The 25,163-nt window shown below is 45.4% G+C and overlaps 1 protein-coding gene across 6 annotated transcripts in view; it reads left to right on the forward strand.

The window, feature by feature from the left end:
* The first annotated feature begins 840 nt into the window (after positions 1–840).
* CPEB1 (cytoplasmic polyadenylation element binding protein 1) overlaps positions 841–25,163 on the forward strand; it is a 96,333-nt gene continuing 72,010 nt past the window's right edge. For 3 of the 6 annotated variants that reach the window (XM_034667827.1, XM_034667829.1, XM_034667828.1), the window contains exons 1-2: positions 1,219–1,343; positions 21,450–21,624. In XM_034667827.1, coding sequence (XP_034523718.1) covers positions 1,329–1,343; positions 21,450–21,624 — 190 coding nt within the window. In that variant the 5' untranslated portion in view covers positions 1,219–1,328. Of the gene's footprint in view, positions 952–1,218; positions 1,344–1,598; positions 1,781–21,449; positions 21,625–25,163 lie in introns of those variants that run through there. The other 3 variants (XM_011225707.3, XM_034667830.1, XM_034667831.1) reach the window with 3 other exon arrangements.

Raw genomic sequence — 25,163 nt, forward strand, 5'->3', positions numbered from 1 at the left:
CCCTGTTCTTACACCTTCTCCCATTAATCCTCCTGAAACAGTAGGTTAGACCACTGACTTCTCCTTCCACAGAACCCTGCAGCTACCTGCCCACCCCCGCCTTAGCCATTAGATCCAGGCCAGCCTCACCAGCCTGCCAGGAAGACAGCAGTCCTGTTTCCCAACTGCCAGGAGGAGCCTTGTGCATAATAAATGCTTTCTAAGTAGTACTCCGAGGATGAGCTAACACATGTAAAACACTTAGTAATGCTCTACAAACGCTGGTCCCTGTTCTCCTTGCTCCAGTCCCTTGTTTCTTCCCAGCCTCTACCAAGTCTCCAGTAATATCTTACGACACCTGATACTGCCATTCTCCTGTTTACAATTCTTAATAGTTCCCTGCCGTATGCAAAATAAAGGCCCTTCACAAACTGGGCCCAGGCTTCCCTCCTGTGGTATCAGCACACATTATCCTCGTCCTGGTCAGATTGAGCCGCTCTGTTCAATCCTCCCTCCCCGCCTTTGCTTGGTCTCCTGCCTGGAATGCCATCTCCGCCTCTGCGCTTGCCTGGGGCTTCCGGTCTGCTCCTGCACCAGCCACCCCAGGTCGCCTTTCCTGAGAGCAGCCAGGACCACGGTGGTGTCTCTTGTCCCGTGGTCCCGGCCCTATCCCTTGTCCCCTCTACCTGAAGCTTCGTATTACAGTAAGGCAGGAGCGTTGGAAGCGGTCTCCCCCAGGAAACTGCGGTGCAAAGAGGACCCCTGGTGTCTTTGGAACTTTCCGGAATCCCCCCGATGCGTTCCCCTTTCCAGCACGCTGAGCAGCTGATCTAGGAGTCCCGGGGGCAGGGGCAAGGGCTAAGGCACCGGCGCACAGGGCTGGCTCCCACCCTGGAGGGGTCCTTGGAAGAACGGGAGCATGGACACGGGGCGCTATTGACAAAACACCTCGCCGCCGCGTCGCAGAGGCTTGTAAGTAGCGCCCTGTGCGTATGGGGGGGCGAGTGAGGCCCCGAGGAGATAAGTGACTTGAGCAGGGTCACTAGGTGAGTGGCGCGCTCGGGCGTGGGCCTCCGACCTCCTAGGCGCTGGCTGCGACCGGCTCCGGGTGGGCGGCCGAGCCCTCGGCCGGGCCTGCCGGGAGGGGCGGGGCGGGCGCCCGGGCGGGGCCGACACAGGTGCTTCGCATCCGGACGGGGGGGCGGCTCCGCGGGGGCTTTATAAGCGGCTCGGGGCGCAGCGCTGTGCGCGGCTCGCTGCAAAAATAGTGCCCACGTGTCTGCGCGTCCCTCGCCGCGCCGGCCCGCCCGCCGGACGGCCCGTCCGTCCCGCAGGGCCACGCCGGCCCCATGGCGTTCCCGCTGGTAAGAGCCGCCCGCCGCCTACCGGGGCGGGGCTGGGCGGGGCGCGGTCCCGGCCGCGGCAGCTAACGGTCCGCGCGCAGCCTCGGCCGGCTCGGCGGTCCCCTCCTCCCCGCCCCCCGTGAGCGCGAGTCCCGGGCGGGGCGCGGGTCACGTGCCCGCGGGCGTGGGGCCTCGTGGAGGGGCGTGTGGCGAGGGGGGCAGGGAGCCTCCTCGTGACTCAGGGCCTTTGGGCTTAAAGGCGCCGCGGCCCTCCGGGGGCGGCCGGTGGGGCCTCCAGGCTGCGCTTCGGGCTCCCAGTGGCCTCGAGTGTATGTCCAGACGGGAGCCCACCGGACGGAGGGGCGCCTCGGCGCCGGGAACATTTCTTTCTCCCGCAGCCCGCACGTGAGACCAGAAGCCGCCGGCGCAGAGAGCTCACGCGCTTCGCAGCGCCCCCGGCGAGTCTCATTCGTACCCAGTGGGCGGCGGGGGTGGGCGGCCCGGGTGGGGCGGGGCTGCGGGCGGCGGAGACCCCCGCGCCAGGCCTATGCTGCCTGGAGAGCGCCACGACGGCAGCTGGCGCGGCTCCTTTAAGGCGGAGGGATCAGGCCCCTCGTGCGGGGCCGCGCTTGCCCGGCCCGGGAGGTCACGTGGCTTCACACGTTCGAGTGCTGGAGCCGCGTTCTGGGGGCGGGGTCGGCTAGGTAGGGTCGCACGCGGGTGGGTGGCTGGGCACGTGCGCCAGGGCTTCGCGCGGGGGCGGCCTGAGGCGGCGGCCCTGAGGTGGGTCCTGTGGCTGGGGCAGGCGGTCCTGCAGGCGTGGAGGCTGCGCAGCAGGGAGGGAGGGTAGGCCGCACCTGCCTCTGCTTTCGCGACCTGGCGGCCTGCATGTGGACAGTCGTGCATGTGGCCCTGGTTTTGTCATTCTCTCGTCAGTCCAGCTACGGGCCAGGTGCACCAACTTGGGAGGAGGGGGTGCGGACTCAGCTCCGGCCTCAGGTTTGGCGGAGCTGCAGCTGGGGGGGGGCAGCTGGCCAGGAAGGCCTGGGCCAGTCCTGAACCCCTGAACTTGGGCCAGTCTGGACCAAGGACTGGTCACTCACCTCTGGCTGAGCCACTTGGGTGGCTCCCTGGGCTGTTTCTTGGAGCGGGTGCTGTCTGTCGTTCAGTCGCCGCTGATTTTGTAGCTGTGTTCACAGGGGGTCCCGGGCCAAGCCAGAGGCTTCATGAGGGGCCCAGGGCTGCCCAGGGGCCTGCGGGAGGCCGAGGCACACCTGGCGCTGGCGGCTGGCAGGGTGCATCTTGCAAGCCTCGGCCCCCTGCACGTGCCCACCAGCAGCATTGCGCTTGGGAAGAAGGCCTGAAGCACTGCAGGCTCCGTGATAGCGCTGAGAAGCCAGGGGGTGCTTCTGGAAGCCCAGCAGGGAGCCCCTCCCCTCCCCCACGCGCACCCCCCTCCACCCCGCAGCCTCAGCGCTCCACGCTGCATTTCTCTGGCAGCTGCCTCTGGTCTCCCTGGCTACCGCTTCGGCGCCTCACTCCCTGTTCTGGCACCTGAGTAAACTGCTCTGCGTCATCTGTTGGGGCGAGGGGCAATTGGGCCAGTTGCCTCTCTGGGAGGCACAGGTGTGCCGCCTGCCTCTCATCTACCCCCCCCCCAGGTGACAGAGTGTGCCGGCTGGAAGTGCGGCTGGTGAGGATAGTTTGCACCCTCAGGCTCTTTTTACGCCCGGGAATGCGGGCTGGGTTAAAAATAAGTAAATCCAAACAGGCAGCACAAAACCTTGGAAACCTCGGATTGGTGATTGTTTCCCTGCTTGGTTGGTTTTTGTCGTGGGTAGGAGAGGAGTGAAGACTGCTTCCGGAGCTCAGGGGAGCTCCGGGCTGTGGGGAGCCCCTCGGGACAGTAATGCTGAGGGGCTCACCCCTGGTCTTCTGTCATTCCTGGTGGACTGGCTTTGAGCTGCACTGTGTTCCCAGGGCTCATTGCTGTAGAATTTGGTGTTTGCCACAGCGATTGAATTGACAGTTGAGTGGCCTGGACATGCACGTTCAGTTTGTAGGACTAGAATTTGGAAGTTGACTACCCTATATGTAAGTCAGTCTTGGTAATATAAAAACGCTTGCCTTCCCCCCTCCCAAGGCTTTTGTGCACAGCCAGAGCTGGTGCATGTGGTGAGTGATCACGGAACCATTTGCAGCTGGGGTTGGGCCACAGGCACCCCGATACGGGGAGGGTCTTGTACGGTGGTGCACCTCCCATGGCAGCGATCTTGAGGCAAAAAGCAGAGGAAGATAAAGTAGGAAGACTCCAGGCTTCACACCAAACTTGTTAGCAAGTAAGCTTGTGATACTAGCTGTCTCACTAAGTATTTTCATGAGTCATCAAGCTATTTCCTTTGTTTTTAATCCTTAAAACTGGTTGTGTGCTCAGATCCCTGCAGGGAACTGAGGTAACATGAATGAGGGAAGCAGGGAGAGAGGAGTGGCTACTCAGCTGTAGAGTTTGTGTCTAAAGGGAGCAGCCAGGAGCTCGTTGTTGCCACACACAAACGTGGGCCCAGAGCTGATGGCTCTTTGACTTTTTTCCTAGTTAAGCTACCAGTCTAGGTTTTAAATATGGCGCTTGAAAAATCATGAACAGTGTAAGGATCAAAGGTAACATGTCTCTGAAGATGAGATTCAAGCCGAGGGCTAGTTCGGGATCTCAGTCTTCAAATGTTCTTTTTAGATTTTTCCCCTATTTTGCAAATGAGGTAGACCAGGCTCAGAAATCCAGTTACGAGGCTGTTAAGGGATAGAACCCAAGTGTGAACGGAGGTCTTCCCGGTGCCATAGCTCAAGGTATAATATTGTGTGTGTTCTGGTAGGGCAGAGGGGTCAAGGAGTTACCGTATAGGAAATGCGGTGCCGTATGGGCTGGTCCCATTTATAGGCAGTGAACCGTAACTGCATGGGAGGGAACCTCTGGTTGCTGTGGAAGTCAGTGTGGGTCTTCTGAGCATTAGTGCAGCAGCGTTGATGTCAGGAGGAATGTGCTGTGTCTATCATTCCGCGATGTGTGTCAGAGCAGTTAGCTGATCCTGAGAGAGCTGGAGGTCTGGAGAAATCGGGCTCCTCCCACTGTGCGGGTGACCCTCCCAACCCTCTGCACAAAAGACTTTCTTTTTTTAGGACATTTAAAATTTCAGTAACTTTCTCCTTCTGAGATGAGGCAAATCTGAAATTATAGAATTGTTTCAAGACCTCTAAAAGTGGAGTGTGGCTTATTAAATTTCACCTTTTCTCTCAGCTAAAATTCCCATAATCATGCCTCTTAGATTTCCAGGAAAAATTAATAAGGGTTTTAGCAGTGTTGCGCTAAGATCTTCTGGAATGAGCTTCCAGGACATAAAATAGCCCTATGGCAGGGATGAGAAACTGGGTTTTCATTCTGGGTGAAACTTAGACTCGCAGCAGTGTGCACAGACACACTAGCAGATATAAAGGGATATGTACCTTTATTTCTGTGTTCCCAAAAGATTTAAAGCATAAAGGAGCAAAGACCGTATTCAGAGCCTTTACCAAAGGGATTTTTCTGTGAAAATGCAGACTCAAATACAAACTAGATAATTTATTATTTTATTTTTTTTTAAACCTCTGGTCTGGGAAGTTTTTAGAAAGTTGGAAACTTCAGAAGGTTACCTGGTCTCCAGCTGCTTCTCTAGCAAATGTATTTTGTTCACGTACTCAGTACTCCGTTAGAGTTCGGTGTTTGTGAATTTGGGGTGGGGAGGAAGGGTGACGTGACTGAAGTAGTTCTCTGCTGGTATTTACCGCTTATGTGGTTGGCAGTATCTGTGCACACTTTCTCATTCAGTGATTTCAGGTCCCTTGGCTAAATGACCATTCTCTAAAATAACGTGTTTATTTAAAGCAGAAATTAATTAGTGGGTTTGTGCTTCCGGCTTGAAGTTTTGGACAGGAATGCATACCGAACCTGGATATTAACGTGTAAGCTCTTGTCTTCAGTAGCTAGTGGTGGAGTCAGTAAAAGAATCATAGGCTCAAATAACAAATTATTTTCTTTCCTATGGAAGAGCTGTGCTAATCCCATCCTGTTCTGCAAATCTGCTTTTCCTAGGCAGTATCTAAGCTGTACTGACTCTGGGGAGAACTTGCCAGAAAGCCTGGGGACAGAGGGTGAGGGGTAGGGAAGGGGGTTGGACCCAGAGGTTGGAGTAGAGGAGGTTACAAGAATTTTTGCTTCTGTCTGTTTGATTTGAAGCCAAGAAATGTTGATTGCACCTTTTCAGTGTTTATTAAGTCTTTTGCGTATGGCCGACCCCGCCTCCTTGGCCTCCCACATTGCAGCTTTGGAAATGCTCATTGTTTTCTTTCCTGCCTTTGTTGCTGCCTGTTTTGTTTATACCTGCTCAGGAGAGCTCATCCCCTCTATAAGCACAGAGCCCAAGTGCTGAAAGTTTTTATGTTCAAGATAAGACCCCCAAAACAAGGCATATCTCAATTATAGTCAACTGACTAAAAATATGAAATCGTACATCATGTATGTAATATTTTGTATTTTTCATGGGAAAATTATCTGACTTCCCATAAAAAGTCAATATCCAAATTTCAGTGTTAAATTTGCATTGTAAACATAATTTTCACGAGTTTTGTTACTGGGATTTAAAAAGTCTCTCGTCAGGGATTATTTTGTTTCTTTAACGTATAATGTGAGTGTTTTTAAATAACACAGGCGTGGAGGGGGGGAAATTCCTGACTAAGTGGGGTTGAGCTTTGTGCTCGTCGTGCAGAAGAACACTCAGGCATGGGTAACCTTTGATTTCCACTTCGTTTTTAATATTCCTGTACGGTTGGAGCACTTTTAGATTACAATGAGTTAACGCTCTTTTGTTTTGATTTTTAAGGCATTTGGTGATGACTTGCCTTGAGGTAATTGTAGAATCCCCAGAGGACAGGTCTAAAGATTGATTTGTGTTTGAAAAATGGGTCACAGTTGCACCTAGCTGTTGATTCTGGGAGTAATTTAACTATAATAGCGTTACTGGTTTCTTTATTCTTGGCCAGCATTATATGCAGATATATGTACCATCCTGACGGGTTTAGCATCATGGCCTGAAGTCTCCTTGGATAAAGGTATGGGAGTAGTTGGAGGAAAGCAGTTACCTTGAAGGGCTGGTTGGGTTTTCTGTCTTTTGACAGAACACTTAATCTCTTACTACTTAACACCTGCACTGTCTGCATTCTGGCTTTGTGCTCCTGGCTCTGATACCATCTGTCCCCTGAGTCTGTCCTTTCTCTTGAGACTTTTTTTTTTTAACTGTAGTTTTGGAATTGTTATGAAGCTCAAAAGATACTAGAGACCTGTCCGTCTCCCAGATATAACTCGGAGTTGACAACAAACTCAGATTCGAATGCCTATTTTCTCGGACAAGAGAGCTAAGCTCAGTATGAGAAGTGATTGTTTTAAGTTAATGCAGTGAGTGGATGGTAGAGCCAGGACTGGCACACAGGTCTCTTTGTTTCCAGACTGGTATTTCTAGAATTCAAGCACCTTGATCTTTGCTGTATTGGTCTCTGATTATCTCCTTCTACTTAAAATTTCCATTTGTCTCATAAGACTCTATAGCTCCCTCCTCCCGTCTGATAGATCTTTCTTGTCCTGGCACTTACAGGCTTCCTCCTCCCCCTGAATGCCACATTCTCTACAGTTCATTCTGTTGGCTTCTCTTGCCCCTTATACAGAGGGCCTGTGTATTCCTGCTGCACTAGTCCTCTCTCTCGGGGACCAAGTTTTAGGTTGAGTTGTAGCCCTGCTTGTTCTCAGAACCCATGGTTCTGATTGGCCTACTGAAGGAGTTCTGTCTGTCGGAGGCATATTAAACCCAGCAGGTTTAAAAAACAGAACCAGTTTCTTCCCTCTACTCATCTCCTGAGGCTAATCTAATTCTATCCCCTCCACCCAATTAGTCTATTTTTTTTCCAACTAGACTCTAGTGTTCTCTTGGGGGAAAGAACTGTGTTCGGGGTGCTTTGGTTTTTATTTTTTTAATTTTTTCAGTCCCTGGAGGCCCCAGTACAGAAGGACGCTAGGTGAATACATACTTGTAGCTTTTGCTTGGAAACCTTTTCGCAGTTTCTGTAATTATAAAGCCTTGATGTGGTCTAACTGTGTGTCTCCCTTGGCCCCTGCATCCTTTCATTGCTTTTTTCTTTCATTGCTACCGCTAGGTCAAGTCTCCCTTGGAGGAGTGTTTTCAGTCTGCCCTTTCAACCTTCTTCCTCAGTTGTTCTTGCCTATTCACACGCGTTACTCTGTGTGGAGCTCTATCCCACTAGTGGTCTCGTTGTTCCCCAGACCTACCCTTCTGATTCTTGGTCGTTGGATAGGTATGTCTCCCAAGCTCATCCCTCTGTGCCCCTGGCCTCCAGTAATGACTACTGAGAGGTATTCCTTAAGTCCAGGAGGTTTTGTTTTTGTTTTTTTAAGTAGGCTCCCCAGCGTGGGTCTCGAACACATGATGGTGAGATCAAGGCCTGAGCTGATATCAAAAGTCAGATGCTCAACTGACTGAGCCACCCAGGGGCCCATTAGTCTAGGAGTTTTAAGATGAAACTCAAACTTGCCTTGGATTTTGGACTTCACAAAGCTGAATTTAGCTCTGCTGGTCAGGAGGTTATGTCTGCTTTACTGTCATGCTGCTTTTCCTGCACTTGCTACCCTGCCTCAGTTTGGAGAGGTCTCTCGATGCCATGGCTTCCACATGTTTCACGTGAAGCAGTGCGGTATTTCCTGCCCTTGTGAGAGCCTCCCACGCAACTTCAGAGTTGCCACAGAGCAGTTCGCTGGCCTGCTCTATTTCCTCTCCTCCTCTCTCTTTCTCATGCTGCCTTGAGGCAGACGAACAGGAGATCTGGAGTCTGGGATCCTGATTTGAGTCCTTGTGCTCTGTTAACTGGTTGATTTTTGAGCAAGATTTTCAGTTTCTCTAAGAATATCTTTTTCTTTGCAATGTGAGACTGATACAGGCTCATATAGTCTTATGTGGACCAAAAGATACTCTGCGCTCTTCACAAGAGTTGGACATCTAGGTCCTGTTCTTTCCCTCTCCAATTGGAATTGTCTCTGATTACATTCTTCACCTTCAGCTATTGCAGGAATGGCCTCCTCCCTATTCAGAGAGCAATTTTGTGCATTGGAGTCCATCTTTCTCACACCCTCACACCTTTTGGTGTGTTGTTCCTGCCACACCTTTCACCTCTGTCCATAAAACATGATCACGTTGCTCCCGTGTTTAGACCCTATCTTCGTACAGCACTCCCCTCAAGCAGCCAGCCTCCCTGGCTTTGCTTAGCTTTTTCCCATCAAACTTTTGTGCAGAATAGCTCCCTATCCATCTTGACTGGCCCACCCTTTGTTCATCTCCTATATCCTTGAGATCTGACATCAGAGCTTCTCTTCCTTCTCACACATGCATTTCTGAAACTTTTTTTTTTTTTAAATTTTATTTATTTATTCAACAGAGATAGAGACAGCCAGTGAGAGAGGGAACACAAGCAGGGGGAGTGGGAGAGGAAGAAGCAGGCTCCCAGCGGAGGAGCCTGATGTGGGGCTCGATCCCATTAACACCGGGATCACGCCCTGAGCCGAAGGCAGACGCTTAACCGCTGTGCCACCCAGGCGCCCCTGAAACTTTTTCCTGAGTTCACTGTGCCCTTAGGAGCATTTCTTCAGTCTTTCAGGATATTTGCATTTCTGCCTGGATGTTCCTATAAGATCTTTGAAAAGTGCCAGTTTGATCACTTACCCCATAAGGCAGAGGTTCACAGGCATTTTCATCTCAGGACTCCGTTACTGAGGACTTCAAGAACTTTTTTGTGTGTGGATTGTATCTACCGATATGTGCCCGTTAGAAATTAAAACTGGAAAAATAAATCTTTTAAAGTTATAAATCCATTACATATTAACAGAATTCGATTTTTGAAAACAAAGGAAAATGAGAAGAGTGAGCATTCTTTTACATTTTGCAGATCTCTTTAGTATCAGATTTATTAGAAGATAGCTGGCTTTTCCAGTCTGTGTATTTAATCTGTTGCCACATGTTGTTTCGGTTGAAATAAATGAAGAAAATTTGGCCTCACGCAGATATGTAGTTGGAAAGAGGAGGAATATTTGAATAGCCTTTACATTTAATTGTGGCCATTTCTCTTTGATACTACACCAAAACTCCACAGTGTTAACTTCTTAAAGGTCGGTTGCAACATGGAATCTGAAGCCGTATGGGTGTACTGTCCTTACTCTGTTACATTAAAACACAGTGATCCCTCTTGTATCGATCATTCTCCCATGCCTGATGTGACTTCAGTCACTTGACAAATACTGGTTCACTGTTATGCAATATTGCACAGTAAATGTATTATATAAGCACATATACACATTATGCTGACATACTAGTTAATAACACCACCAGTCTCATCAGAAAAGTCTTAGGCAGATGAAGATTTCCCAGGGTTCTGTTTTTTCCTTCAAAGCTCAAATTATATATCATTGGCAACAAATACTGACTGTTAGTATTTTATTTGAAGCATCTCGTTTACGTTGTTTTCAAGAGAATGTTTGCCAAATGCCAAAAGTTTGATAACCATAGTAGGTCAGTTCTTTCAAGTAAAAAAGATGTTTCATTAAAAAAAAAAGGCTAATTCTTTCTGAAACTCAGTCACATAAATACTTTCCCTTGAGACAACGATTATACTTCAGTATGCAGCAGTTGGGCTTCACGCTTACTTCCCATTTGTCTCACGGAATATTGAAGGCCTGTACTCAAGGGTCAGGATTTAATACGTTTTTACTCCTTTCTCAAGGACATTTGTAAGAGAATTGGCTGTTTCTGGGACTCCAGAGCCCGAAGAGCACAGTAACTGTTCACTATAGTTTATTAGCATTGCCTTGATTCCTGCTAAGGTGCCGGTTTTACCCACTCTCATTATTTTGTACCATCGTTGCAAATGTCAGCATAGTGATAAAAGAAGTTGGTATCTTAGAATTATGAAAGTAGTTTTGGCTTTGTGGACCTCTGGAAGGGTCTTGGGGACCTCCGTGGGTCCCCAAGACCTCCCTGGAGAACAACCCCTGTACAGTAAAGGCCAAGCCCCTTAGTGGTAGGACACAAAGCCCATCATCATCTGGCTTCAGTTTAGTGGCCAAGTTTAATCCCTACTGGTCTCCTCTTGGAACTTTTTTAAAATTGTGAGAGAACATCCATATAGTAAAAGGCACTAATTGTAAGTGTATATAACGTGGTCAGTTTTTACATATTTATATTATTTTTATATGCCTAAGTAACTACCACACTGATGAAGAGAACATTTCCAGCACACATTACTTAAATGAAATCCTGTAGCACGTAGGCTTCTGGGTCTGACTTTTCACCCCCACTTAATTATCTGAGGTTTCTACAAGTTGCAATGAAGTCCAAGTTTATTGCTGTAGTCCCACCATTCCCAGAACCAATGGAGTGCCTTAGTACGCCTAAACTGTGCAAACAGTATGATTGATGCTGAACACCTGCTCTCCTCCTGGAGTCTGGAATTTGAGCCTATTCCAGGCAGAGGCTGCCTGTGTGACCACCCCTCAATAAAAACCCGGGTGCCAAGTCTCTAGCAAGGTTCCCTGGTTGGCAACAATTCCTGTGTGTTGTCCCAGCTTATTGCTGGGGGAGCTAAGCCATTAAGCTTATCTTATGTGACTCCCTTAGAAGAGGATCCTTGGGACTTTGTACCTGGTTTCCCCCACACTTTGTCCCATATACATTTTCCCTTTGCTGGTTTTCCTCTGTATCTTCTGGCTGTGATAAATGTTAGCTGAATGTGCTCAGTACAACTATATGCTGAGTCCTGTGAGTCCTCCTAGTGAATCATCAAACCTGGGGGTGGTCTTGGGGACCACTAACACAATGGCACTAGTTTTTGTTTTTCTTCAGAGCTTGAATATAACTAAAACTGCCGTGACTGTACTTGTACATGCCTTTTTATAGTCCCATCTTTTCTCTTGCATATAGGAGCCTGAGTGCAATTGCTGGGTCATAGGACTTAAAATTCTAGCAGTACTGTACTTCTAGTTGCCTAAAAGCATCCCTGTTTCATACCTCCTTGCCTTTGTAACTGTTCTTTTTGCCTAGAATGCCTTCCCCACTCCTACTAGGACTGTTTGGTAAAGCCTTTTAATCTTCTCACCTTCCTACTGCTCTTGTTATTTCTCTGTATATTTATTGTTAGACTTACAATACAGCGTATGCTTGTTTATGTGCTTGTGTTCCCATTAGACTCACTCCTTGGGTGCATGGATTGTCTTACTTATCCTCTGTCTCCAGAATGGCTCCTGGCATATGAGGCAAATACTGTCAGTAAATGTAATTATAACCTATGGGTCTGCAATCACCAGGTTATGTTGTTTATGAGTTCTTTGTTTATCGTTCATGTGAATTGTCTCTGGTCCAAGGGGTTTAAAACCCCAAACCCTGAAATGACTGTGAGTGGCTTAGAGCTTTGACAGAAGAGGTAGGCTTGGTGACTGAATATTGATTTTGATCTTAACATTGAAGAGAGGAGTCGCTACCACTGGTGGAGGTTGTGATCGAGGTGGTAGAACACACCTGTGCAAGCGGTGTGATATGGGTCTGGGTCTGCCTCTCCCGTCGTGCCTGTATTGAGTCCCTGCAAGTGCCGCAGGTAGGATGGTGAGTGCCACTTAGATGAAGACTGTGGAGGTCCTTACCGTTGAGCAAACCCAGAGCTAACAGTGCATATAGCTAACAGTTCGACAGGTAAGTGTGACAAGAGCTACAATTACAGTGACCATGTGTTCTGAATATTCTTGAGCAGTCATGGTATTAAATATTCCCTTAATGTTTTCATTAACCTGTCTTGGAAATTGTAGTATTTCCTTTTCCTGACTGGGGTGGGGGGGCCTAGTGAGTGAGTGAGTGAGTGAGTGTGTGTGTGTGTGTGTGTGTGTGTGTGTGTGTGTGTATCGCATTGGATGTACCCTGTAGAAACTGAAAACTAACCAGAAAAGTAAAGCGAGATCGTGAGAAGAGTATTCCTGAATTCAGTGAGTGGAGAATAAAGATCAGATCCCCAAAGATACCAAGTAAGATAAACCTGAAATATTGGTTGGGTTTGACAATTATGAAGTCATTAATTTAGCATTTCTGTAGTGTCTTTTTTGGGGGGGGTGGGAGGGAGGGGGTCATGCTAGCAGGACATCGTGGGTTGAGAGGACAAGCAGGAGGTTAAAAAAGTAAGTATAGCATATTTTCTAGAAGGTTGGTAGTAGAGCAAGAGAAAGAAGGCAGCGGCTTGGGAGGAGTTTTAAGTCAAGGAAGGTGTGTTTGTGTTTTTAGGATGAGAGAGCTTTGGGCATACTGAGAGACTGATGGTAAGGAACCAGTGGAGAGGACAGAGGAAGGTCAGATCATGAAGGAAGAGAAAGAAGGGGTGGCATCTTGAGTCTTGTATCTGGTGATGGATTCACTTTGTCTTTCTGCAAGTAAGGACCTGTAGCCATTTCTCCTTTATTCCTGGTGACCCTCCCTGTCCTGTCCTGTTTTGCCACTTCCTTTTCTTGAATTTATTGTGTTTTATATCCACTCTATGCATGTTCTCTGCTTGTCTGTCCTTTCCCACATTTAGAGAAATTCTGATTTTTCATTCTCTAGCTTAAAAGTCTGAGTTGTCAAGCCAGTCCAGGTACCTTAATTTACTCCTCTCCTGTACATGTAGCATTCTGTACTTACTTGATCTCCATTTACCTAACTAGATTTCCTTCTCCTGCTTGACTAATTCTCCTCAGGTCAAGGATTATGTTTTATCTATCTGTAACCTCAACATCTAACCTAACAGGTTTTTAGTATTTATGAAATATTAGATTGAACTGTGTGAAACTGCTGCTTTGTTGATTGGAAAAGGTAGAATGTTGACAGTTTTTTATGGACCAACCTAATAAATTTTAAGTTCTTACATGGAAGACTTGAGGTGGAAGTTCAGTTAAGAATGGTCAAGTAAGGGTCAAGGAGAAAATTAAACATAGAGAAGCATTTCTTAACAACGGTAGAGTCAGTAAAGTTCAACCAGAAACTGACTTTGAATGACCAGGTGACGAAAGCACACGTGGGAATTTGGCTAGATGATTTACATTCTTCCATAAAGAAAACATAACAGTCCTCAGGTGAGACTGTAGCATTTCCTAGTCTTTGTCTGAATGACATTTTTCTAAGTGGGTGTTCATAGAAGGTCTGTTCAAAGTTGTAATTAAATAGTATTTTCAAAATCATGAGTGTAAATGCTATAGAGATTTTGTTCAGCTTTATTACTTATAAAAATAAAGGCAAATTGCCAAAGTACATCTCTGAACCAGTTTTTTGGGGGCATCTAAGTATATTGCTTTCTCTTGATGTGTCTTGTCGTGTGTGTGTGTGTGTGTGTGTGTGTGTGTGTGAGTGAGTGATCTCTACACCCATGGTAGGGCTTGACCTCACAATCCCGAGACCAAGAGTCAAATTCTCTACTGACTGAGCCAGCCAGATGTTCCTCTGTTGGTGTATCTTAATTAAATAACAAAATCTAAATGTTCAAGATTAATGTTTTCATCCAAAAAACCTCTAACTAATTAGAAAATCTTATTCTCAGAAAATTTTTTAGTGTGAACACAGTTTTGCTGGAGGCTTAATAGATTCCAGTCTGTGGACCCCAGATTAAAACTCCCCCCTGGAAGAATAAAGTGTGTGTCCTTCAGACAGTCATCCATCAGTCTCTCGACTGGCTTGTCATGAAGCCATAATAAATGATTAGCAGGAATAGTCTTGAAGGGGTCTGCAGTATAGGTATTGTGCTTTTGATTAATGGCAAACTGAATTATAATCAACCTAGAGGTTGTAGAGTTGGCATTCATTTATGACCATTAAATATCTCCAGACCAGAATTTTTTTTTTTTTAAGATTTTATTTATTTGACAGAGACAGCCAGCGAGAGAGGGAACATAGCAGGGGGAATGGGAGAGGAAGAAGCAGGCTCCCAGCAGAGCCTTGATGCGGGACTCAATCCCAGGACCCTGGGATCACGCCCTGAGCCGAAGGCAGATGCTCAACGACTGAGCCACGCGGGCGCCCCCAGGATTTTGACCTAAAGAATGGCCATCCCATCACCATGTTGGTGCTGGGNGGTAGGCTTGGTGACTGAATATTGATTTTGATCTTAACATTGAAGAGAGGAGTCGCTACCACTGGTGGAGGTTGTGATCGAGGTGGTAGAACACACCTGTGCAAGCGGTGTGATATGGGTCTGGGTCTGCCTCTCCCGTCGTGCCTGTATTGAGTCCCTGCAAGTGCCGCAGGTAGGATGGTGAGTGCCACTTAGATGAAGACTGTGGAGGTCCTTACCGTTTAGCAAACCCAGAGCTAACAGTGCATATAGCTAACAGTTCGACAGGTAAGTGTGACAAGAGCTACAATTACAGTGACCATGTGTTCTGAATATTCTTGAGCAGTCATGGTATTAAATATTCCCTTAATGTTTTCATTAACCTGTCTTGGAAATTGTAGTATTTCCTTTTCCTGACTGGGGTGGGGGGGCCTAGTGAGTGAGTGAGTGAGTGAGTGTGTGTGTGTGTGTGTGTGTGTGTGTGTGTGTGTGTATCGCATTGGATGTACCCTGTAGAAACTGAAAACTAACCAGAAAAGTAAAGCGAGATCGTGAGAAGAGTATTCCTGAATTCAGTGAGTGGAGAATAAAGATCAGATCCCCAAAGATACCAAGTAAGATAAACCTGAAATATTGGTTGGGTTTGACAATTATGAAGTCATTAATTTAGCATTTCTGTAGTGTCTTTTTTGGGGGGGGTGGGAGGGAGGGGGTCATGCTAGCAGGACATCGTGGGTTGAGAGGACAAGCAGGAGGTTAAAAAAGTAAGTATAGCATATTTTCTAGAAGGTTGGTAGTAGAGCAAGAGAAAGAAGGCAGCGGCTTGGGAGGAGTTTTAAGTCAAGGAAGGTGTGTTTGTGTTTTTAGGATGAGAGAGCTTTGGGCATACTGAGAGACTGATGGTAAGGAACCAGTGGAGAGGACAGAGGAAGGTCAGATCATGAAGGAAGAGAAAGAAGGGGTGGCATCTTGAGTCTTGTATCTGGTGATGGATTCACTTTGTCTTTCTGCAAGTAAGGACCTGTAGCCATTTCTCCTTTATTCCTGGTGACCCTCCCTGTCCTCCTGTTTTGCCACTTCCTTTTCTTGAATTTATTGTGTTTTATATCCACTCTATGCATGTTCTCTGCTTGTCTGTCCTTTCCCACATTTAGAGAAATTCTGATTTTTCATTCTCTAGCTTAAAAGTCTGAGTTGTCAAGCCAGTCCAGGTACCTTAATTTACTCCTCTCCTGTACATGTAGCATTCTGTACTTACTTGATCTCCATTTACCTAACTAGATTTCCTTCTCCTGCTTGACTAATTCTCCTCAGGTCAAGGATTATGTTTTATCTATCTGTAACCTCAACATCTAACCTAACAGGTTTTTAGTATTTATGAAATATTAGATTGAACTGTGTGAAACTGCTGCTTTGTTGGTTGGAAAAGGTAGAATGTTGACAGTTTTTTATGGACCAACCTAATAAATTTTAAGTTCTTACATGGAAGACTTGAGGTGGAAGTTCAGTTAAGAATGGTCAAGTAAGGGTCAAGGAGAAAATTAAACATAGAGAAGCATTTCTTAACAACGGTAGAGTCAGTAAAGTTCAACCAGAAACTGACTTTGAATGACCAGGTGACGAAAGCACACGTGGGAATTTGGCTAGATGATTTACATTCTTCCATAAAGAAAACATAACAGTCCTCAGGTGAGACTGTAGCATTTCCTAGTCTTTGTCTGAATGACATTTTTCTAAGTGGGTGTTCATAGAAGGTCTGTTCAAAGTTGTAATTAAATAGTATTTTCAAAATCATGAGTGTAAATGCTATAGAGATTTTGTTCAGCTTTATTACTTATAAAAATAAAGGCAAATTGCCAAAGTACATCTCTGAACCAGTTTTTTGGGGGCATCTAAGTATATTGCTTTCTCTTGATGTGTCTTGTCGTGTGTGTGTGTGTGTGTGTGTGTGTGTGTGTGAGTGAGTGATCTCTACACCCATGGTAGGGCTTGACCTCACAATCCCGAGACCAAGAGTCAAATTCTCTACTGACTGAGCCAGCCAGATGTTCCTCTGTTGGTGTATCTTAATTAAATAACAAAATCTAAATGTTCAAGATTAATGTTTTCATCCAAAAAACCTCTAACTAATTAGAAAATCTTATTCTCAGAAAATTTTTTAGTGTGAACACAGTTTTGCTGGAGGCTTAATAGATTCCAGTCTGTGGACCCCAGATTAAAACTCCCCCCTGGAAGAATAAAGTGTGTGTCCTTCAGACAGTCATCCATCAGTCTCTCGACTGGCTTGTCATGAAGCCATAATAAATGATTAGCAGGAATAGTCTTGAAGGGGTCTGCAGTATAGGTATTGTGCTTTTGATTAATGGCAAACTGAATTATAATCAACCTAGAGGTTGTAGAGTTGGCATTCATTTATGACCATTAAATATCTCCAGACCAGAATTTTTTTTTTTTTAAGATTTTATTTATTTGACAGAGACAGCCAGCGAGAGAGGGAACATAGCAGGGGGAATGGGAGAGGAAGAAGCAGGCTCCCAGCAGAGCCTTGATGCGGGACTCAATCCCAGGACCCTGGGATCACGCCCTGAGCCGAAGGCAGATGCTCAACGACTGAGCCACGTGGGCGCCCCCAGGATTTTGACCTAAAGAATGGCCATCCCATCACCATGTTGGTGCTGGGTTATATGGTCTCTGAAGGCAAGGCCAGGGTTTCCAAATTAGGCAATTCTAGCATACAAATAAGTATAAAATTTGAGGATCTTAGTCTTTAAGTAGAAAACATAGCTAAGTGGGATGGGTTCAGATTTTTAAATAGTTTTGAGTGATAGTTTCAAATCACAAATGCAGAAAAACCTCCAGTTAGAAGTGCAAACAGGTGAATGAGCTTCTTGGTGAACTTGAGTGGGATGAGCTTATCCATGCACTTCATCGATTTCTCATTTGCAGCACAGTCTGCAAAGTAGATGGTACTCCACTTTATACCCGCGGCAACCAGGGCTCACAGAAGATACTTAAATGGTAGGGTTAGTATTTATACTCCAAGGCCTGTGTTCGTTCTGCTTTGTGAAACAGTGATTCAGTTTTGGGGAAGATTCTTGCCTTGTGGAAAAGGGGAATGCTTTTTTCTGACTGTTGTCTCCCTCCTCCTCCCAGTTGAGAATTATTGCTGTAGGAGACCAGTGTGTCATGATGGGAATGTCCACTTTTACCTGTTGAAGAGGAGAACATTGAGACCTGCTATAAAATAGTTTGTATCAGCAGAGATTCCTCATGAACTGTTCTTTCTGACAATAAGGAGGTACAACTAGTTTTATCTCGACACCAGTTTTAGCCAGTGGCAGTAGGAATTACTCTTTCTCTTTTCTAGCATTGTAATTTGCTCTTTTGATCCATGGTTCTCAATAGTATTATGATTTGCATTCCAAGTCTCTGATCCTCTTAAAGCCTCCTTTCCTGTCCCTTGTGAAAGACCAAATAAAGGTAAAAAAAAAAAACAAACCCAACAAAACTTGCAAATGATCTCACTTTAAGGCAAAATATGCCAAAAATAACCATGAAAATTATAAGACAACAGTGGTATAACCAAGGTGGGGGGACTTTTTCTTTATGGTAAAACATTGGTATGAACTCAGACCTATACATTGATCAGTTAAGATAGAATATACAGAGTAATGGGTGTGGATAAAAGGTCTGTGATTTTAAAATGAGAAACTGAATTCATTTAGGTGGAGAGTTTGAAGGATCACTAAATTGTGTCGTTAGGTACATGTTTTAGGCAGTTCAATTTGTATCCTGTCTTTAGTCCTTTTAATTAAGCTTTCTAAATGAAAGGATTAGGAAAATTCAGCATGGAAGGGCCTGGGATTTTCAAAAGAATAGTTGTGTCCTCAGTACGGTTTCTCCTTTAATGAGCAGATAGTCTTTTCTTCAGGGATCCTTGGGGTGGCCTCTAACCCCTTGGTGTAATAGTAATGATACTAGGACAGCCAGCATTTGTCTGTTCAGCTGTAATTATGTGTCAGGTACTGTGCCAAGCATGTTATGTGTATTAATTCACAACCAGTGTATGAAACTGTAGTATTTTATCCCTATTGCGCACATAAGCAAAATGGTAGATCTGTTTCCCTTCGGACATTGCTAGCTTTGATCTTTATTTCCCCCTTCCAAATTGGTTATTCAAGGCAAACCGTTGGTACTTACTGATGTGATTAAGCAGTTTGGGATATTAAACCCTCCATTTCCTTTTGTCCTAATTACCCAGAATCTTCTAGATAACTGGTTTGGCATACCTTAGAGGAAGGGAGAGAGGGAGGCATTCTAGATCACATTTGCCATGAGGTTCGAAGTTATGGTATATGTTCCTAATGGGATTTGGAGTGGGGTAGCGTTGGCCAGAAGTATTTCTAAATTGGGTTATTTTTCAGGCTGCTTGAGATGGTAAGATTCTTAGACCTTGCCTTTCTCCTGGGGAAGCAGGTTTCTCCCAGAGGGCCTCTGGGCCTTCATCTTCCCCAGACGACTGCGGCACATCCCTCACTGGTTCCTCCTGTCCTCTTCCATGGTTGCTCCAGGTCTCCTGAGACTCACATACAGTGTTTACCTGCTTGCTGGGATCTGGGAATCCATAGGCCTGTAGCACGTCTGTACTAGTAAATAAAAATCAGAGGAGTATTTCTGTATTAAGAGGGGCCTTTTAAAATTTGGAAACCTCTGATGTAGGAGATAATTGTAACTCCTTAACCTAGCATGAGGCCTTCTTTCCAGTTTGCTCTCTTGCATACCCCATGCCCTGCCACACTGGACCACTTTTGATAATGTCTCTCTGTTCTCTTTGTGCTTCAGACTTTCTTCCTACCTTTACTTTCAGGCACATTGTCTTCCTCTGAGCCCCCTTGGCTGAGAGGACAATGTATGATCGCAGCAAACTGTAGCTTGTGTCGTGGCTGTTTACAGCATGATCAGATCTTAGCTCCCTTTCTAGACTTCAGAAATCTCTTGGCTGAGTCTGTCTAACCTGCCTACCTTTTGGGTGCTCACTGTACCTAGCAGGCAGTTGGTTAATGTTGATTAGTGAGCAAATGCGTGAAGCGTGCGTGTAGCCTTAAGATCTGAAGATTGGTTGTACATGTTTGCCTCTTAGCCTTTGTGATGTTGCCTCAGTGAGGTTGAGAATCATCTTAGAAATCTGCAGTTGTGAAAGGGGCCTTGTGTGTGTGGGTGTAACCTCTCTCCGTGGTGGCTCGCTGGAGGGCTTGGGAAACGACCTTGCAGGACTGCGTATTTTAGTCCTCCTCACAGCTTGCAAAGGATACCAGTCTTTTCAAGAGCTTGAGAATGATATGGGACTCAAGTTTGTCAGAGTTGATAAAACTGTAAGTGCTTCTGGTCATACTCATGCTTACCTGAACTTTAATCGGCTAAACATAGAGACACTTTTTAAAGTTTTGAAGTGACCACCTGTGAGATCCTAGGTGCTAGTTTCCTTACTTGGTGTGATTTTTGTTTATTTTCCTCAAGGTAATTGGGAATTGTAGAGCTGATCAGTCAGACTCCCCTTAGAAATGACTCTGTCAGCCAGTGTGTCCTGGCTTGCTACCTCAGATGTCGGATGAGCTGAGTGAGGGAGAGTGAAGAATGGTACCAGATTTCTGTCTGGGACGCCTGGTGGGTGCTGGTGTTGTCTACTGAGCTAGAGAATACCAAGAGAATTGCTCTGATTGGGGCAGGGGTGTTCGATTCATGATTGTGTATCTGGCAGAGCAAGTGGGTCTTACACGAGTTGTCTGTACTTTTAATGACTGTGTTCAGTTGTACCACTGGAACAAGTCTTTGAGTAGTGTTTGTACCGCTCTTGGGCTTACCGTGTCTTCTCCTGTAAGTGTCCCTTCAGGTGTAGAAATAGCAGCCACTGTATGCCAGACACCATGCTAAGTGCTTTAATACATCTTGTCAGAAGGGTGGTAGGCGTTCTTCCCATTTCACAAATGGGGAAACTGAGGCAAAGAGGTTAAGTAACTGACAAAGGGCAGAGCCACACTTTTTAAACAACTGTATAGAGCTGTAATCCACATTACTATAAAATTCAGTGATTTTTAGTATAGTTACAGTTTTGTGATCATCACCATAATCTAATTTTAGAATATTTTCATTATCTCAAAAAGGAACCTTGTACCCCTTGGCCACCATCTCCAAACCTCCTCCTCTCTCCACCCCTAGATGAAGGCAGCTCATCTAGATTGGATTAGATTCAATTTGCCTGTTTTGGACATTTCCTATAAATGGGCTCATAATAGGTGGTCTTTTGTGACTGGCTTCTCTCACTTAGCATCAAGTACTGGAGGTTTATTCATGTTGAAGCACACATCATTGCTTCATTTTTAAAAAAAGATTTGTCTATTTAAGAGAGAGAGCATGGGGGAGGGGCGGAGGGAGAGGGAGAAGCAGTCTCCCTGCTGAGCAGGGAGCCCGATGTGGGGCTGGATCCCAGGACCCTCAGATAATGACCTGAGCCGAAACCAAGAGTCAGACACTCAACCAACTGAGCCATCCAGGTGCCCCAGTGCTTCATTTTTTAAATTTCCAGATAATATCCTGTTATATAGATCTCCTTCCAAAATTTGAATCAGGTATTTCTGGTTCTAGAACTCCTGCTACTCCCACACTAGGTTCTGGGGCAATATCTTGTATTTCTGTGTTTTTCTTTCTCCCTTTGACAGTTCTCTCAGGAAACCTTGCTCATAATAGGACTCATTAAGTATTTTAATATATAGGCAAGAAATTCAAGTCCTTGTTACTTTATCTAACTCAGTGTTGGACTGGAGAAAGGGGGAGTTTTTTATCATAAAGGAGTGTAGAAAAACCTAAGTATCTTTTTTTTTTTTTTTTTTTTGTCTAGGACGAACCTAAATATCTTTTTTATGTGTCTAGGAAGAAGAAGCTGGGAGGATAAAAGATTGCTGGGACAACCAGGAAGCACCCGCACTCTCCACGTGTAGCAATGCCAATATCTTTCGAAGGATAAATGCCATATTGGATAATTCTCTGGATTTCAGTAGAGTCTGCACTACACCCATAAACCGAGGAATTCATGATCATTTGCCAGGTGACTTAGATTTGAAACCTTTAGTGTATGTTTTTGTACATACGCTATGTATGTATGTATGTAGACCTGTTTCTAGGCAGCTTTCTTATGAAGACTATGAAAAATGACCTTGAATCTCTGGTAATACTGGACCCTTTTTGTAGCTTACATTGTGGATTGGGTTCCCCTCTGGATGAAGACAACCTTTGAATTAAAGTGTACAAATCTATTTTATGAAAAAGACTGGATAAAAAAGGATGGGTTAAAGGTAGCAGGACGACTTATATAGAGACTTAGAATGTGAGTCGATGTAATTACAGGTTTTCTGGTAGTCACATTTAAAAGGTTTTTAAAAAAGGGATATTAATATTTAACCTAACATGCACAAAGTATGTTAACATGCGGTCAGTATAAAAGCTGTTAATGAGATATCTTATTCTTTTGTTAGTGTTTCACGTTTACAGTGGGGCTCGGTTGGAACTAGCTTCATTTCAGGATCTTGGTGGCCGTGTGACTAGTGCCTGCTGTATTGGACAGTGCATCTCTTGAATATTTTAGTTGCTTTTAACCATGAATGCAAGTCAACAAGCATTTATTTCTGATGACATGTAGGCTATTCCATAGGATAGTAGAGGGAGAGGGTAGCGTACAGGAAGATGGTACTTCACAAGGAGGCTTGGACATCCTAACAGGTGTTGTTTCATAATCTTCTGTGGAAGTTGCAACATGTTGTAAGAATGTTGATGGAATGTTTCTTGTTCAAGCTACTTTAGTTGAAAGTGAACATGTTTTTAATTTTTTAAATGTGCCTTGAAGGAATTTGGCAGTAGTGGGGTTTGCAGAACAAGGAGTGGTAATTGCTGTTTTTTCATCATAAATTCTTTGATTTACTTCCTAACTTGACATTGGAAATAATTCCCATAAAGGTGCAGGTGTCTGTGAACATAAAGTAGCTAAACGTCTGAAGGAGAGGTTTCATTACAAAGAAGACTGACTTGTTTTAACTGTAGAATTTATTTCTATTAAATTGTTCTAACTGGAGGGCAAATGGGAGAAGGGCATGGGGGGAACTGGGAATACTGGTCAGTCTTGTCTTTTCAAACTTCCAAGAAAGGACATGTGTATTTGTTTTCTGTTAGTCGCTGTGTCTCATGAGCTAATGACCCTGATTGTCCGTTAGCTTATGCCAAGTTAAAAACTCAGAAAACCTGCTTGGCTGAACGTACCATGTTCTGTTTTTCTTTGAGAAAATTGCATGAATTTTATTCCAATATGAATGACAACCAACAATGGCTTAAATCTCACTGGGTTGCCTCAGACATGCTGGGAACTTACGCACACCTCAGAGAGATTATGGGTTGGGTCTCAGACCACCGCAGCAAGACGGATATTGCAACAAAGGGAGCCGAAGGACTTTTTGGTTTCCCAGTGCATACGAAAGTTATGCTTACATCATCGTGTAGTCTGTTAAGCGTGCAGTAGCATCACGTCTGAGAAATGGTACATACTTTAATTAAAAAATACTTTATTGCTAAAAAATCCTGACCATCATATGAGCTTTCGGCAAGTCCTAGTCTTTTCGCTGGCAGAGGGCCTTGTCGTGATGTTGCTGGCGCCGACTGTTGATGGTGGTGGCTGCAGGAGGGGGGGCGGTTGTGGCAATTTGTTAAAATAAGACAACAGTGACGTTTGCTCCATCGATCGACCCTTTCAGGAATGAGTTCTCTGCAGTGGCCAGTGTGACTTGATAGAATTTTACCCACCACAGAACTTCTTGTAAAATTGGAGTCAGTCCTGTGTTCCAGATGAGAAAACCAAATCTCCTCTGGGTTAGAGGACTTGTGCGAGGCTACCCAGCTAGTCAGTCGGTGGCTAATCTCAGACGCCCAAGTCTGCTGTCACAGTGCATGCTGTTCGGCACCAGGCCACTTCCTAACGTGCTCCTCCCGCTCTCCGCATCTTCAGGCACGTGCAGGTGTACACGCGGCTCCGACTTCTGTGTCTGGTCTTGGTTTTATTTGGGCCCCAGTGGATGCTGTGACTACCGCAGGTCAGATTTCTACTGAACCAGGTGCTTACTAACAGAGCACCGGCCTTGGGAGGGCTTGTTTGGCTGTTGGGCCAAGCAGACATCAGTATTTCACTCTGAGACGTTCACAGGTTCCAGGGATGAAGACAGGGACATCTTGGGAGACATCATTCAGCTACTGCATCAAGTAATGCAGATCAACTCAGCCTTGGACCTGTAGTTCAGGTCCATCCCTGCAAAATCTGGCTTTAGATTCCACATCTCTCACTACACACTTGGTCCCACTGCCACATTTGGCCAAATTCACCAGAAATTCAACAGCAGACAGGGAGTGCCTACTTCATGCCAATCACTGTTGTTAGGCATCCTCAGGACCTGCTCTCCCATCGTGGAAGGGAAACAGAAGGCAAAAACAAACTAAACAGAGAAGTAAAATCATTGCAAGTTTCAGTAAGTACTATGAAGTAACAACATTTCGAGTGACCTGGGCAGGAACTCTCTGAGGAGGTATGTTTAAAATGGGAGTCCTGGGGCGCCTGGGTGGCACAGCGGTTAAGCGTCTGCCTTCGGCTCAGGGCGTGATCCCGGCGTTGTGGGATCGAGCCCCACATCGGGCTCCTCTGCTGTGAGCCTGCTTCTTCCTCTCCCACTCTCCCTGTTCCCTCTCTCGCTGGCTGTCTCTATCTCTGTCAAATAAATAAATAAAATCTTTAAAAAAATAAAAATAAAATAAAAAAATGGAGTCCTAAAGAGAAAAAGCTAGATCACGTAAGGAGGGTGGGGAAAACATTTCAGACAGAAAAGTCTGGACTAAGGCTTTTGAAAGAGCTTGGCATGTTTGAGGCACTGAAGGAAGAGTAGGGAAGGAGGAGTCCTGCACGATGGCTGCAGGGCCAGAGCGGGAGGCTCCTGTGGGCTGTGCAAAACCCCTGGATGTTCTTGCGAGAATTGTCAGAGGTCTGTGGCCAGTGATATTAAAGGAGTGATTAATCCTCCGAACTCCGATTACCCATTTCTCCAACAAAAAGGTGGAGGACAAAATGGAAGCCACACCTCTGAGCGGGCTGCCTTCCCAGGATGGAGAAAACGAGTGTCGACTCATCGTTTTTCTTTGTGCTTGGGAGAGGTTCCTGGCATTGCTCCTGTGTTTGCCGCTGCAGCTTCTGTACAAATCAGCCTCAAAGATAATTTTTTTTGGTTTACAAATCATCATGCTCTTTGACTATGTCCAGATCTGAGAATCTCTCCTAAGGAGTAATAATCAATGCAAATAAGTATTTACGTGGAAGGATACTTAGAGCATCATTACGGTGGTGAAAATTTGGGAAAGAGGGGAAAAAAAAACCACAACCCCAAAAAACCTAAGAGTCTCCTAAGAGGAAAATATTTATTTGTATATTCAAGTAATGGAGTATTATGTAGTTATTAGAATAATAGCTCTCTACATGCTCAGTTACATAAAAATCTTCATAATAAACATGAAATTAAGATAGAATACTAATACATATATACACGTTCTCAATTTTGAGAC

The sequence above is a fragment of the Ailuropoda melanoleuca genome, chromosome 9, assembly GCF_002007445.2.
Source record: "Ailuropoda melanoleuca isolate Jingjing chromosome 9, ASM200744v2, whole genome shotgun sequence".
In the NCBI taxonomy this organism is placed as follows: Eukaryota; Metazoa; Chordata; class Mammalia; order Carnivora; family Ursidae; genus Ailuropoda; species Ailuropoda melanoleuca.